The 16,435-nt window shown below is 38.2% G+C and overlaps 1 protein-coding gene across 7 annotated transcripts in view; it reads left to right on the top strand.

The window, feature by feature from the left end:
* MYCBP2 (MYC binding protein 2) overlaps positions 1-10,550 on the top strand; it is a 179,727-nt gene extending 169,177 nt beyond the window's left edge. For all 7 annotated transcript variants that reach the window (XM_027744280.2, XM_039386244.1, XM_039386246.1 and 4 more), the window contains 10 exons: positions 181-282; positions 1,608-1,736; positions 4,240-4,372; positions 4,602-4,705; positions 5,792-5,980; positions 6,480-6,587; positions 7,237-7,446; positions 8,305-8,412; positions 8,593-8,758; positions 9,727-10,550. In XM_027744280.2, coding sequence (XP_027600081.1) covers positions 181-282; positions 1,608-1,736; positions 4,240-4,372; positions 4,602-4,705; positions 5,792-5,980; positions 6,480-6,587; positions 7,237-7,446; positions 8,305-8,412; positions 8,593-8,758; positions 9,727-9,842 — 1,365 coding nt within the window. In that variant the 3' untranslated portion in view covers positions 9,843-10,550. The remainder of the gene's footprint in view (positions 1-180; positions 283-1,607; positions 1,737-4,239; positions 4,373-4,601; positions 4,706-5,791; positions 5,981-6,479; positions 6,588-7,236; positions 7,447-8,304; positions 8,413-8,592; positions 8,759-9,726) is intronic.
* The last annotated feature ends 5,885 nt before the right edge of the window (positions 10,551-16,435 follow it).

Genomic DNA, 16,435 nt, shown 5'->3' on the forward strand with positions numbered 1-16,435 from the left:
AAGTTCAGTAAGTTTTATTGTATCTGCAGCTTCTTTTGGAAAATAAAAAACTTGGGTTGTATGAGCAGGTAACAGTGACATTATTATCTGCCAAAGTTTATTTTTTTAGTATTTGTTTGAGTTTTGGTTTTTTGTTTTTAATGTATCTACAACATTTAATTCTACCTTGTCTTTCAATAGCTGTGGCTGGCCTTAGCATCCCTCTGTGTTCTTGATCAGGATCATGTTGACAGACTATCCTCAGGAAGATGGATGGGAAAGGATGGGCAACAGAAACAGATGGTGAGACTGAAAATCATATGGTTTTGTGTTTATTTTTATTTATTCAGTTATCAAAGAATTTAGAATAATGGTAGGGAAAGGTACACTTGGCCTAACCTTATTTGTCCCTTTTGTTCCCAGGGGAGATTGTACATACACATTTGAAGTATTTGTGTTCTAGACAAGCACTGCTCAGAAAACAGAAATTTCAACTTAAAACAGTAGGGTTAAGTTCAGGATGAAGCAAAGCCTTCCTAACACCTATGGAATGGATTTTTGAGTAGATTGACTCAGTTAATACAACACCCTCTATCAGAGCTTTTTCCTTCTGTCTTAATCCCTCTCACATAATAAAATCAATTCTTTTGTGTTCCTCAATAACTACTTCCCCATCTCAGTAGAGAATGATTACCCCAAAGTGACAGAAGCTGTTTCTAACTGAATGGGAGGCAAGGAAAGATTGTGCACTAACAACCCAGGATACTTAGAACAAATAATTCTTAGAGCTGCTGAACTCAGCCTGAAATTCCCCAATCCTGTTTTACCTCATGATATTCAGATGTTGAGGGTGAATGTGTGTCTCCCTACCAGAACTGCTTTGGAAGAACTCTGTTCCAAGTTGCATGAGCAGTATCATGGAAACCACATGTTCTGTGATGACAATGGAAACTTGTTCTCAAACATATGCATAATCAAAATCAGTGATTGAACTCTTATTTGTGCAGATATTTTGAACTGCAAAACACAACCATGTTGAATTTTAAAAAAAATTGTATCAGTAGAGCAACTTAATTTTACGATGGATTTTGAAGTTTGTTATTTCAACCATATTGCCTCTGAGTTCTAGATGACCTACAGCTTTGTTTAGATGTTTGAACAGAGTAAACATACCATATCAAAGTAATGAAGGGTAAATATCATGCCTGCTGACTAAGCTTGAGTACTTGTATCTCTGAAGTTTTCTGTTAACATGCCCATAACCCACTGTTACCACATAAAGCTTTTCTCTAGTTTCAACAGAAATCTCCTCAGCTAGTTTCAACACTAGTTAAAAACGATGTCTCAACTACATTGTTGAAAAAACACATTTTTGCTACATCACACAAAACGTGAAATGAAGAATAGCAAAAAAATTGATGCCATAAATTGAGGCTTTTTGTGTCCAGGAGTAATTGTTTAAATATTGAATACTCTAAAGATAGCATTAATAGTCAAAACAAGCTCTTTATCCCCCTTTGTAAATTGGAGAGGAAGTGTGGGGTGTGTGACTGGGGGGAGAATAAAAACAGATGCTGAAAGGAAGTGATAAAGAGGAATCATTTTGTATTTTTTCTTTTTTCTCTCAGCCAATGTGTGATAACCACGATGATGGTGAAACTGCTGCAATCATTTTATGTAATGTCTGTGGGAATTTGTGCACAGATTGTGACCGATTCCTTCATCTCCATCGTCGAACAAAAACTCATCAGAGACAGGTAGAGTATACATGATATCATGTTGTATGCACTGCATATATTGTGGGCATTTCCCCAAATAATATATAAGTAAAAGGCAGTAGCAGGTATCAAATCTGAAAAGGGTGTTTTGTTTTATTTTATTTTAGAGATGGGATAGATAAGTTTCCATTTAATGCTTTTTCGTTGTTTTTAGTTACATTTTCTTATCACTTATCTTGGAAGAAGGTTAGAAAATCTTGTAGCAGTCCCTAATTCTAGTTCTTTTGCTACATGAGCTTTTTTCTCTCTTGTTTAACATTGGGTCGGAACACTTTTTTAGGAGAATTTAGGAGCTCCCTAGACCTTCTTAAGTATACATTGGTTCTTTATTCCTGTTAAATTATATCTCCTTTACTTCTGTCATATGAACTCAGGGCTTATCAACCTCTTCATTTCTAAGGTATGTATATTTTTTTCATATCCAGGAAGACCATTTGATAGCAAATATTCCTACTGGTTCTTCTATGTCAGTCTTCTCTTATTGCGCAATATTCCTCTAGCTTTCACTCTGTTTTCACAGATAAGTATGTTGTCATATTCATAAGCTTGAAAATTTCCTGACTTCTTTTGGTTTTGTTTTTAGGATTGAAACTTTGACTTAGATCTGAGTTTTTGCAAATTGCTGAGTACTCTGTTAATTAGTGTTCTCTTGTGTTATTCTTTTATCCTCTTCATCTCTAAACTTGAAACAACATTCTCCATGGAATTTTGCTTTTTCTCATTGAAATTAATGTTGAAGATGCTTTTACTTCTGGAATTATTGAACATTTCCTCTTTCTTGACACTGTTTCTCTCTTATGTTTTTTGTGGTCCTTTATTTTCCCCTTTCCCTCTTGACTACAATCATTTGCACAAAGATTAAAATAATAAATGTCATTAATAAAGTTAATTCAATGGAAATCATTCCTCTTCTCCCTCTCCTAGAATGCATCTATATTAACTTAATTATGATCAGGAATGGGCTTTTAAAGCAGATGTGATCATCTCTCTTTAACATGCTTTGATTTCTGTCATTGAGCAGCCTTGGAGTGCGTGAACTGGATTATTTTCAGGTGAAACTAAGAACAAAAGATAGAGGGACACACAGCTAATGGTCATTCAGTGCATGGGATCAGCTAGTCTAGAGCATGTGTGATGTAAACATCAGACTACTGGTATTGAGTTTCACTCTACAGTGGAACACTTTTCCTGGTGCCTCTGCAATTGCAGTGAAGTCTCAGCCTGGCAGTTTCATGGCCTTCCGTTATCTTCTCTTTCTTAGCTAAAATCTTCGCAATCCCCTTAGAAATTTTCCTGTTTTGTCATCCCAGGAAGATCATTTTTTGTGTCTACTCTTCTGTCACGGCACAGCACAGTCTAGTCTCATTTATTTTTCTGATTTCTCCTATATAGCCTATTCAGATTACAGTTGATAAAAAGTAAGTTCTTATCTCATAGAAGTCCTCACATTTCTCCTTTAATCTGTCCAAAATAGCTACTTATCAGATTTTCCTATCTACTTCTAAAAGCATGTTTAAACTTTTGCTCTTTATTCACCACCTTTACCTTTGCCTTTACATCTCTCATGTTAAGCCCTTCAATTTCAATTTTAAGTTCTGTCATATCCCCCCTCTCCTGTTTTCTCTTTGCTTCCTGTTCTTTGTCCAATTTCAGTCATACATTCCTCTTTAATGTATTTTTCCCCCTTCCAGAAAGAACAGCCTGTAAGTTACTACAACATGCTTATGTAATATCCATTGTGAAACAATTAGAGGGTTGATTTTTTTCTGATTCTGATAAGAATTAAAGTGAGAGTATAAATCCATACCCAGAAAAGTTCTAACTTTCATTGCATTGCAGGTGAAATGAATGCAAACAGAACTGCCTTCAAAACTTGGGAAAGGAGTAAAAGAAGAGACTGCATAAAGTCCCCTAAGGACCTCATGCAGTTTTTTGATTTTGCAAAAATTTTATATTTTCCTCATTGTAGCAAAAAGTATCCACTGTGTATTCATGTGAAAATCGAAAATGTTAATATTACACATTTGTATAATTGTTATTCTATAGTACATATTTTTAAGACCATAATTATCAGTGTTGCTCTGATAAACTACTGGCATGGTTATGTGAAGATATTTCTGATGTTATCTTGTGCTTTTAATATACTATTGTCTGCTGGATGAGTTGGATAGGAGTTATGAAGGCCAAGCTCCATATTTATTAAACTAGAAAAAAAATGTTGTGCAGCTCTCTTTTTAGCATTGCTGCACTATTGTTTCACAGCCATGTTAGATCAAGAGTTAATTTTATTTATTTTTACTTCTGAAAACACAGAGCCTTTATCCATGCTGCAATATGTAAAAGTTATGGAATGTATAAAAGAAAAATAGCTTGCAGTAGGCAAGCTCCACAGAACCTATAAAACATACGGTGTAAATCCAAAGAGACAGTGACAAAAATAACAAAGAGATGCTATTTCGTATCTGTTTGGTTAACCTGACAGGTATTCAAAGAAGAAGAAGAAGCTATCAAAGTTGATCTTCATGAGGGATGTGGAAGGACCAAACTTTTCTGGCTGATGGCATTAGCAGATTCTAAAACTATGAAGGCTATGGTGGAGTTTAGAGAACAGACAGGTAAAACACAAGTGTTATTACTTGCTCTTTATCCTGATTATTTTGATTTTCACCTCCTTTAGGGCAATGCTTTTAATTGTTTGTTAATAAAAATAAAATAGTTTAGCTGCATAAGAATTGCTGGATTTCTAGTTGTTTTCTGTGACTGTTGTTTAGATGTCTGTTAGAGTATCAGTCCCTTATGTTTCATTAGAACATTTTTTGGTTTTGTTTACTCTCGTGGACCTAGGCAAACCAACCACCAGCAGTTCTGAAGCCTGTCGTTTCTGTGGATGTAGGAGTGGAACAGAATTATCAGCAGTGGGAAGTGTTTGTTCTGATGCAGACTGCCAGGTGTGTATTAACAAGTACAGTCATCACTAACTACATAAATAGAAGAGACCACAGGATGAAATATGCTTCTTATTTTAAGTAAACCTTGTTCATCCCTGTGGTCCATTTTAAATCAGGCCTCTCATATGAAAAGGTTTTAATATTCTCATTCAAGTACAGCACAGTTTTTAAATATTTATTTTAGTTACATACTACAAACACCAATAGTCAACCAGAATACTGCGTAGTTTTATTACTATCTTCAAAAGTATCTCAAGTTTTCACAATAGTGTTGCAATTATAAAGTAAAATACACACTGTCAACATAAAGTCTGGTGTACCAGAAAGCTTGATAAAGCTAGTTTGCCTAACAACCTGTGTATTATGTGAGCATAGAACATGACTTGGCCGGGTTTGGCAATTGTATCCATGTATCCTAAGTAGTTTTGTGTGCTACAGTATGGGTGAAATTGGCAGAGGGCCAAATCCTAACCAGTTTCTTATCTCACCCTGTTTATTTCTGTTTAAATGAAGCAAGTTGGCCATCCTTTTTTCTCTTTCTGCCTATGAATACATTATATTAATGTAACATCAATTCAGTTCAATTTGCTGTTAGCTTCTGGGCAACTTTTTAAGTTTTCTACTTATCAGGGATAGGAATTAGAGATGGTTAAAATTCCATTTCCTGCAAAAGTGCTTTATGTTGACTAATGATTAGCTTATAATGTGTTCTTAAGAGTGGGTTACTTGATACCTTTCCTGAAAGACCAAAAGCTGCAGATATGTAAAAGGCTGTTAATGCAGGGTAATCAGGAAGCACTCAATATATAAACTACACATGAAGGATCAAAGAACAGTTCTTTTTCTATTGAAATTTTTAAATTATGGTTTCAATAAACCATTTCTATTCAGAAGTAACATAAGTAACCATTGTTATTTCAAGTACACAACATGCAGTTTTTCCCAAGTACCTGCTGTACCGGTAGACCACATGAATCATGGTTCTTTCATCTCAGTTCATTGCACAGACCAGCAGTCCTTCAAAAAGTGACATTGTCAAAACACTCAGTGAAGGGGAAAAGGTGATTAACTCTTTACTTTTAATAGGAGTATGCTAAAATTGCCTGCAGCAAGACGCACCCCTGCGGTCATCCCTGTGGAGGCGTTAAGAATGAAGAGCACTGTTTGCCATGCTTGCATGGCTGTGATAAGAATGCTACAACTCTTAAACAAGATGCTGATGACATGTGCATGATCTGCTTTACTGAAGCACTTTCAGCAGCACCAGCTATCCAGGTTTTTGGGATTTTTTTTCCCTTTCAAGAGATTACTGTTATAATTGTAATGTGTAGTGTGGAAGAAGCTAAAATACAAAGTATTTCAAATTATGTTCTTAAAAATTTAAACAGAGACATCATAACAATGTTTAGGTCACTTAAAAAGCTTTCTTTTTGTCTGGCATTACTTCTATTTCAAGAAAGCAGATTGAATCAATTTAATTTGCTCTGTCTACTTTATTAAAACACATATTTCATAAAGGAGAAAAACAACTGAGGTAATTAGTAGATATACTTCATATTTATTTCATATATCCCCAGGTGGTTTTGGAGTGGTTATGATTTTAATAACCATTTTGTATTCTTTCTCCTTGTTAAGAAGAAAATAGGGGTCTTGTAGGATTTTAAATGAAGTAATACTGGAATTTGTGAATGTTGCCACTTAAAAGTAAATAACTACTTCTACTTTAGTGGTCAATGTAACTTCAATGTTCACTTATATGTATTCTTTTCTAAAGCTGGACTGCAGCCATGTTTTCCATTTGCAATGCTGTCAGCGAGTACTAGAAAACAGATGGCTTGGGCCAAGGATAACTTTCGGGTTTATGTCCTGTCCTATTTGCAAGGTAAATGAGCTGCATGCCTGCCTAGGTCAAACAGAGGTTACCTGATATTTAGGGAAGAATACACGTACTTACTTCAGCTTAAATTACTAGAAATTCCTTTTATACTCAACAAAATTTAAATTGCTGTAATCAAAATCACATGATAGCTGCTGGAAGGGGAGAGCACCTTAACACCGTAGGAATGTGAAGTTTGGGAATGGTCAGCCATTCTGCACGCTATATTTCTTTTGTCATGCTGCATTGTGGTAGTTTATGGCAATAGCTGGTGATCATTAAATGAAAAAGAGCTGCCATAGAGGACTGACAGTCATTATTCTTAATTGCTTAGCAGTAAGTCAAATAGGACCAAAATTTAAAAAAACATACAATCAGCATATTCTTGTGCTGTGCTAAATATTTTGTGTATTCTTGACCATCCCTCTGTGGTTGTTAGTCTGTTGTAAGGGCTGATGATTTATTATAACAGGCTATGGAAAGAGCATTCCTGCTTACTATTTTTGCAGCAAATAGAGTATATAGTATATCAGTGAAATGTTCACTGCCCAAGCTCTTAGGTTTTTATGACATTTCTGTCTGACCATAATACAGATTATCATAGCTGTTGTGATAAAGATGCAAGATACTTTAATCAGTATTTCTTTTATTTCAGAACAAAATCAATCATACAGTATTAAAGGATTTGCTTGATCCAATCAAAGAACTCTATGAAGATGTAAGGAGAAAAGCGCTAATGAGGTTGGAGTATGAAGGGTTGCACAAGAGCGAGGCCATCACGACGCCAGGTGTTAGATTTTATAATGACCCAGCTGGCTATGCTATGAACAGATATGCTTATTATGTTTGCTACAAGTGCAAAAAGGTATGGTGATTAATTACTAAATGTATGTTGTAGTTTTAAAAGTAATGTCTTAGGACGGAACATATATTTAATATATTCTGTATGAAGTAGAAAAGCAGGAAAAGAAGTTGTTCACAGGATAATAATTAAAAAAGCATTGAGCAAATGAGATGTACACGGTGTTTTATCTTGTAAAGATGTATATACAGAGCAGTTGTATATACAAAATGTATATACAGAGCAGCTCAGAAACCGAAAGCATGATAGCATCCTTACAAGAATGTGCAGGTGATACTGTGTTAGAACTCCAACCATCCCTTTGTCCCACTTCCAAGTCATACTTTATGTCAACATTGAAATAGTATAAACATATTTCATTCTAATTCTGCCATATGGAGAGCTCCTCGCTAAGATGCCACGTAAATACTATTTCTACCCAGGTTGGGAGTTCCAGTGTGTCCCGGTAGAATAAGATGAGATTCTGCAGAAAATACCAAAATTCTAATTATAAGGGATCCCACATGAGCATAAAAACTGATATTCCCTTCAGTTAGTAAAAAGCCCTCCTGATGGATTGTTCTGTGCTGCCTTCAGCCTCATTCCTGTCTTTTTTACATAGAGTTCATAGAGCAAATACTGTTTCAAAAGCCTTTAAGTCACTTGCATAGACCGGGGTATGTTGCACAGTTTTTGGTCTTGTTTATCCTGAGACATTGTTTGAGTACCTCAAAAACATGTATCCAGAGACAGTCGAGAAAGATCAGCATAGTGGAGACTACTGTAATGGCTGTGTCATTCATCATTTCCCCCCCACATTGAATTGGTTAAAAGAATAGTTGTCTCTTATTTAATGTCCAATCATTTCTATCTACAATTAAGGCATATTTTGGTGGCGAAGCTCGTTGTGATGCTGAGGCTGGACAAGGAGATGACTATGATCCCAGAGAGCTTATCTGTGGTGCATGCTCTGATGTTTCAAGGGCTCAGGTGAGTAAATAACTAAAGCTCTGCGTACCCGAGCTGTAGAATAATTCACAGTCATCTGTAATTATATGTGTTGTACAATGTTGTGTAATACCACTATAGACTACAGAATGTAGAAATGAATTATTGGGATTGTTAGAGCATGGGTACTTCATTAATCGGCGTTTGCTTTCTTTTGTTCAGATGTGTCCCAAACACGGTACAGATTTCTTAGAATACAAATGCCGCTACTGCTGTTCAGTTGCTGTTTTTTTCTGTTTTGGGACAACACATTTTTGCAATGCTTGCCATGATGATTTCCAAAGAATGACAAGCATCCCTAAAGAAGAACTCCCACACTGTCCTGCAGGTAGGATTTTTACAAAGCAAATTTACCACACTGAATTGGAGATAAGTAACTAGTTTTAATTGGTTTTCTTATCTTTTCTTGCTAGTTTTTTCTAGGAAAACCACAGGGTCAGTCATACAAATTTTAAATTTAGTAACTTGAATAATACTAGAATGGGTTTGTTCTATGCATGCTTTCGATTTTTGTTGTTTTCCTGGCAATGTCATTGCACTGATCCTTTAAACATTAGATACTTGGATACAGAAAGACATTTCAATTTCCCTACACCAATTCAGACTCCAGATGTGGAATGATGTGTAAAACTATTACATAATGTATCTCTATGCAGCTGTCATGTGCAAACTGTTACCCCAATGCCTTAGTTTCAAAATCCATGTGCTACTGATTTGACCTCACTAAATCATATAATTCACCTTGCTGTTGAAAAAAAAAAAGAGATCTTTTTGTTTACTTATTTCATGTAAATATCTTAACCAAAAAAATTACAATTCCGTAGAATTTTTGTTTACTGCAGAATGTAACTTATTCGTACTTACCAATTTTGCTCTTAGATTGTGTGAATTTCCTTCACAGTATGAATGAGATAAAACTTCTTTACTTTCAATTTGATTGTTTTAAATTACATGGCAGTTTGATCATTTTTTTCCTCTTCAAATACCAGTTCAGCATTTGAAATAACTGTTTTAAGGAACTAACAGGTTTTGATCATGTTTTGTCAGATTTAATTGACTTTCTTTTCTTGGCCTATTAAGCCTTCAGGCTTCTTGCTTGAATCTGACTGTGTGCAAGCACCTTCCTAGCTGCCATTTCTTAAACCTTAATTTTTGATGCCTTATAAATTCATATTATAGATGTATTACCTATCATGTTTTTTTGAGGGAATGTATGTTTGTTTATATTGTCTGCAAGCATTAATCTTTTGGGTTTTTTCTTTTCTTTTTCCCCCTTCACCCTGAAATTCACTGTAGGTCCCAAAGGTAAACAACTTGAAGGAACAGAATGTCCACTTCATGTTGTCCATCCACCCACTGGTGAAGAATTTGCTCTGGGTTGTGGGGTTTGCAGAAATGCTCACACTTTTTAGACTAGCAATTTTTTTTTACCAGAGCAAAAACAGGTGCCCTCATCCCTCAAGTGTCCTGAAAACAAAGTCCAGATGGGATGAGGATGGGACCATTTCATAACCCAGGTAAAAGGAACAATTTACAGTGCAAGAAGGATGCCAAATACCATGTACATAATTCTTGCTGTGAGATATTGACATTTTTTGAACCAAGACATCAAAAATTTGTGAGGTGTTTGCATGTGGCCATTACAGTCATCGGCTAGGAAACATTGGACATTTACAAATAAACAATTGCTATTAAAGGATCTGTGTGTCTGTGGACTATGAATGATGCTGGCTTTCAGGAGAAAGAAAAAATTACTGATTATTGTATACTGACTTTTTGTAATCTTGTACAATTGTAACGCATCACAAGTGGGAATGGGAAAGAAGAATATTCTGGTTTATTTCCTAGACTGTTATAAAAAAAAAATGTGTTAGGAAGGCATAAATGTAACAAGTATCACACTGTATATAAAGGTATCAATGTTTGTCCTGTATAAGAATTATTAAATTACAACAGCAGTTTCATTTAAACTTCTGGGTTATGTTTGAGCCTGAAATTTTAATGAAGTGCAATACTGAGTGTGCCTCATATCTTGCAGCTGTAAACATAATGGAATGTACATGTCAATAAAGCCACTGTACATTTTTATACAGTGAAAGTCTAATAAATGTGTAAGCCTCCATTTTCAGAAATGCTTTTTAGAAACAGGTGGAGGAGGGACATGTCGTTGAATTATTTCAGCAGACTCTTTTAAAAAGTAGGAAAGTTTAGTGGGTAAACTGGTGGTTATGGAAGTACTTAAGCCATAAAAAGCACTGCTCCGTTTTTTAACAAAAAAGCTGGATAAATGTGCTAGCATTCATATGAAGAATTTTATTTCCATTTCAGTTACCAACAGCGTTTAAAAACACAAAAGAAGACTGCATTCAGAAAACTTCAGACATCTGTAATTACAGAAAGGTTAGGGTTGGAAGGGACTTCTGGAGATCATCCAGTCGAACCGCCCTGCTAAAGGAAGTTCGCGTGGAGCAGCATGTATGTCTGCACTTTGAAATAGTTCTAAGTAGTTCACAAGCGTCTGAAGTACAATTTGTCTTATTCACAGTAGCACAGTAGCTGTGTAGAGGGATCTGGACAGGCTGGATCGGTGGACTGAGGCCAGCAGTATGAGGTTCAACAAGGCAAAGTGCCGGGTCCTGCACTCGGGTCACAACAACTCCCTGCAGTGCTACAGGCTGGGGGCAGAGTGGCTCAGTGGAAAAGGACCTGGGGGTGCTGGTTTGACAGCCAGCTGAATGTGAGCCATCAGTATGCCCAGGTGGCCAAGAAGGTCACTGGCATCTTGGCCTGTGTCAGAAATAGTGTGGCCAGCAGGACCAGGGCAGTGATCGTCCCTGTATTGGGTGTCTGACCCACTGTCCTTTTTTTAAAATTTCTCAGTGTAGCACCACAGTTACAAATTAATTCTATTTTTTTTAATTTTTCAGCCTTCTCTTTCATTTTAGATTAATGTGAGTATTAATTTAGGAAATTAGGATTACAGTGTGGAAAAGACATGGCACTGCTACGTTCAGTTTATTAAGTGGATGGGAGTGAGGGATAGGCAGTGTCAGGGAAATGTATGTTTTGTACACAAGTGACCATCCCCAATTACTACTCCAAGGGGGGTGGCACAACCTCAGGCTCCTGGGTAGACCACAGCTTCTTCACTAATGGTTGAATCCCAGACACTCTGCTCCTACGCTGTCTCAGACATTCACGTCACCACACCTCCCCGCACACCAATCTCTGCCGGTGATTACAGCCACATGCCAGCGCAGGCCACTAATCAGATCAGTCCACAATAAGATTGCAGTATGCCTTTCCAGCAGTCTCACATGCTTTTGTGTCAGCTGTTGATCCATAGCTCACGCAATGGAAATACTCAGTTCTTGCTTGCGCCACCCTATTTGCCACAGCCCCCCACACGCAGCTAATTTACACCAAACTCAGCTCCTGGCTAAGGTAAGGCCTCAGTACTCCCACTGGGATCATTAGTTTACAAGTAGCTTAAATTTTCATGCATGTATCCACCCACTGAGCACAAAGTGAAAAGTAAAAGTTAATAAGACACAGCTAATTAACGTGCCACCATCAGGGCCAAATACTTGGTCCTTGTTAAACAGGTTTTGTTAATTACATCATCCTAAGTTAGTCCCTGTTTCACCTAAACAGAAGCTAGCGAGGGAGCTTCAGGACCACCCAGCATTCGGGATATAACTCCAACCTTGCAGGGCTTTGCCACAGCCATCTGATTAACCCATGCCAGACATTGCAGGTGACTGAGAGTGCAGTGGTTGTACCACAGATTGATTGTCCCTCAGCCGATGGTGTCCTGGAGGGGCTGCGCTGTCACACCCGCTGCTCTCACTGGGAGGATCTAGTAGTGAACTTGTGCTGCCAAGTATTCCAGGTAGCAGGCTCTTCACCAGATATACCTACAGAGATGCAGCCAAATACAGAACAACACACTGATTACAAAGCAGTCAGGTGCAACGGGGCATCACAAGTCATTGATAATCACCCAAAGATGATCTGCCAGCTGGACGGGGCATTTTCTCAGGTAATGTTCACCTCTGCAGTCTGTTGGGATTGAGGAGGTGCTTTGTGCTCTTACTGCAAGGTTTCGTGTAGGCTGTCTGCTGCTCCTTGAAATACAATCCCTTTGGATGTAACTGTTTCTTTCTGTGTTGTACCTAGTAGGGTATTTGGCCCCTTGAAACCGTTGACACAGTATCTGAGGCATTGCTTTGGGTCAGCCACTGAGCAGCACAAGCAGCGCGGTTTGCTATCACCATCCATAGCATTGCTTCTACACTCTCACTTCTTTTTCCATCCCAGGTGATTCAAGCATCCATAGCCCATGTTAGGTCTCAGCTAGTCTAGTATTTCCACTTCCCTGTCCACTCACTAATATTCCTTTCCTGAATGTGGCTTTGTCTACATCCCCTCTTGCAATTTAACTTTTCTGCTCAGTCAGCTGCCCTGGAATACATTCCCACTCCAGTCAGCCACAGTCCTATGTCTTGCCTCTGCCATGCACTCCTCCTGAGCAGCCATGAGAAGAAGGAAGGATGTCATTAAGCATGCTGGCACACAAAGAATGCATACTCCACTGTGGCCACATGGGCAGCACTGTTATGTCAATTAAAGTAGAGATTCAGATGGTTTGATATGACAGGGTTTGATGCACTAGCAGTAATTCACCCTACTAATGCCAGTTCCTAACAATGACACTTAGAAACTTGGCCAGTGGACTTGAACAACAACCTCTTAAAGGCATTTGCCTGGGGGCAGGTTGTATCAGTAGACTGTCAAGGAGCAGTAATAGCAATGGAATGATCTGAGCTACAGTGTAAATGCAATTTACTCCTCATTGGTTTTGCTCTAATAGATATAACATGAAAGATGACACATTGTACTTGCGTCCACCTCTGTCCCCATTTTCTCCAATACAAACGGGATTTGAGCAGCAACATCCCAGTTCAAGACATTATTACTCATAAGATTGCTGTGTCTACTTCTGTGCCTTTGGGTTTTTCTATACTGTGCCCTGGTATCAAGGCCAGTCCTAATACAAATGCCAGCCCCCTCTTAGCGACAAGTCTCTTGGGGAATTTTTACCACTGCTGGCTTGCTACCCATGTTAACTCCTCAGCCACTGGCAGAGACAGCCAAACTGATTTGCAGGAAGAACCACAGAACACAGAGAAAATTGCAAACCAAAAAACTCTTCTACCAGGATGTTGTTGGGTCAACCTCTCAATGAACCGGTGCTGCCCCTTTCCAGCAGTATTATTCTCCTGTCAGCTGGTTATCCATGGTCCATACCATGGAAAAGATCAGGTGGTGTCTGTGTTGCTGCTTGCATGGCTCAGCGCACTCTACCTGTTTGTGTGGCACTCCAAGCCAAAGCCATGCCAGGATACTCCCGTATCAGAAGTTCCAGCAAAGGGCAATTTTTTCTGTGTTACCTAACCAAATATAGCAAAGTAGTAGAGTTAAAGCAAAGTAGCTTTAACTCATGAAGCAACCATGGGACCCATTCATCTGGGAAGAATTACTGTAGCCTCTATAGACAGAAATAATATTTAGACATTGAGTTTGGAGGAAACTTTTAAAACAATTTTCTCCAGCTTTTACAGAAGCATGAGCAACAACATCAAGTAATCAGCCTGTTGCAGTCAACACTGTATCTTGCTGTTGCTCATCCTTATTTTATCTTTTTATTATTTTTTATTTTATTTATCTTTTTATGTTTTAAGGCCATGAGACCCTAAATTGAGGCCCTCTGGTTTAAGGACCATTTCACTTGTGGCTACATTTTGGGGGGGGGGGGGAAGTTACAGCTCCTTTTCTATAAGATCTTGCTTGTGATAGATAATATTTTATTAGTCCATAAAACTACAGTCTAACAGCGTAAGAACTTCCTCCCACTAGAAAATCTTCCTGTGTAGACATCTTAAGATAATAAAAACAGGAAGTTTCCCAAATTATATCTATTGCTGAAAAACAATCACTTCTTTTGGCATTGTTAAAGAAAAAGTTCTGTTTTCCCTTTGCTTTTTTCTGCACAATCTTTTTAGGGTTAAGATTGTCACAGGCATTCTAGACCAGGTCCTTCAGCCTAATATCACACTAGTATCCCCATATTTTTCACAGCTTGTATTATCATTAAATCAGAGTAGGCTAGTCATGCCCTGCAAGCCTGACATACTTTCATCATAGCTGGATCTGGTCTATTTTATTGTTACTTAACTCTTTTCCAACTGCTTCTGTGATTTTCCCCTCTGTATTTTTATCCTAGCCAAATTCCAGCCAGGCTTATTGGGATGGAGCACCGCTGCTTGCTGCAGGCCTGCTTCAGAGCTACTTCAATAGGGCCAGAAAATCAGCACAGATGAGACTTTTCAGTGCTGAAAGCTGCAGCATTTACAATCAAGCCCTGGCATTTGCAACGTTTTTGCAGGCTTCATCAAGCAGCTAATCTATCAGATGAAATGGGAAGAGGTGTACCAGTACCACCTCAGCCTGATATGGTGAGATCTCCCATTAGACACTGGGCCGTCACTGGCTATCATTCTCTTGGCTTTATGGAAGTGTCGGTGGGCTGTTCCTGATCTTCACATTATGGTAGTAAGGGCTGCTTCAAATCTCTGCCATAAGTGAGTGACTCTCCCACCAGAAAGACTGAAACTTCATATAGCTTCTCTTTCTGTTTTGTAAAAGTAAAAAATTACAAGGCGGTTTCCTCAATAGTCTCATTTCTGCACACCTGGGCTCAGCACAGGCCCTGGACTTTTTCTGGCACTACTGAGAGTGTACACAAATAAAAATAATTTCACCTTTATAATTTAAAATACTCCTCTCTCAAAACCTCATCTACTCTTAGTTAAGTGATTAATAAGGCAGAGAAACTCCTGAATGAAGACATAACTTGTTAAAGGTGTTCAAGTTGCTGACTAAAGCTTCAAGGTGTCTGGCCACAGCTGGCAACAACACAGCTCTTTCACAGAACAGCCTAGACTTCTCTTGTCTTTGGACCTTTGCTACTTGGACACTTCTTAACCTGCTGCCACCTATCTTAGCACCAGCTACCAGAGTCCAAAAGCTCTACAAACAGCAGGGCTTTGCATACCAGCTAAGCCAGAGCCAGCCGGGGGGGCTCATCGGGTGCCAGGAGAGGGTGTCCACACCACCACCTGCCCATAGGTTTTCTGTCGTTCAGTTCTGGTAAACTAACTCTGCAGTTCTTGTGCTTTGCCAACAGATGCCACAGACATTTTTGGCAGTGCTTTGCGCCATGTCCAGGGCCTGATTCAGACCCAAGGACAGAGCTGCAGATGCCTTTCTAGCTGATTTTGGCTGCTATGTCCCCAAATAGTGTCATGTTCTTTCTGCACTTGTTCTTTTCTCCTGCACACACATACAGTGCCTAAAACATACACAAGCAGTTACAACAAAGCAAATAAGGGCACAGGCATTGAGCCAAAGTTTGTTTACTCCAAAGATAGGCAGCAAATTGTAACTGCAAGGTACTGTAAGAAGTCCCTCCCACTAAGTCAATGCATTGAAACTCAGATAATGCAGTAGAAGTTACCTCAAAATAATGAAATTGCCACTGTTACATCTCCCAAGACTTCTACACAGACTCCAAAAATATTTGTTTTGGTCACATGATGTTCCTTTTTTTTTTTCTGCAGACACCAGAATTTGATCAGAGCAAGTTACATAGTCACATATTTGCTATTACAAGCATGTCTAAGATGCTTATGAATCTGTTCAAAGTGAGGTGATAACTCACCTCTTATTTCCAGATTTTTGCTGCATTTCCTGAAAAGCTGAAGGCTGCATGTAGATTCATAAATACACAGAGAACTATAATGGCCAAGCTTTAGTAAAATAGCTCAAGACATTTTAAATTGGAGAAAAAGAGTTTATTTCCTCATAGAAACTCAAAATGAACATTTCTCACTTAAAAACGTTCCTGTTTGTATGCAAGTCTTTTTTTTTCACTAATAATTTC

The sequence above is a fragment of the Pipra filicauda genome, unplaced genomic scaffold (genome assembly GCF_003945595.2).
Source record: "Pipra filicauda isolate LSUMZ 115617 unplaced genomic scaffold, ASM394559v2 scaffold476_size470866_pilon, whole genome shotgun sequence".
In the NCBI taxonomy this organism is placed as follows: domain Eukaryota; kingdom Metazoa; phylum Chordata; class Aves; order Passeriformes; family Pipridae; genus Pipra; species Pipra filicauda.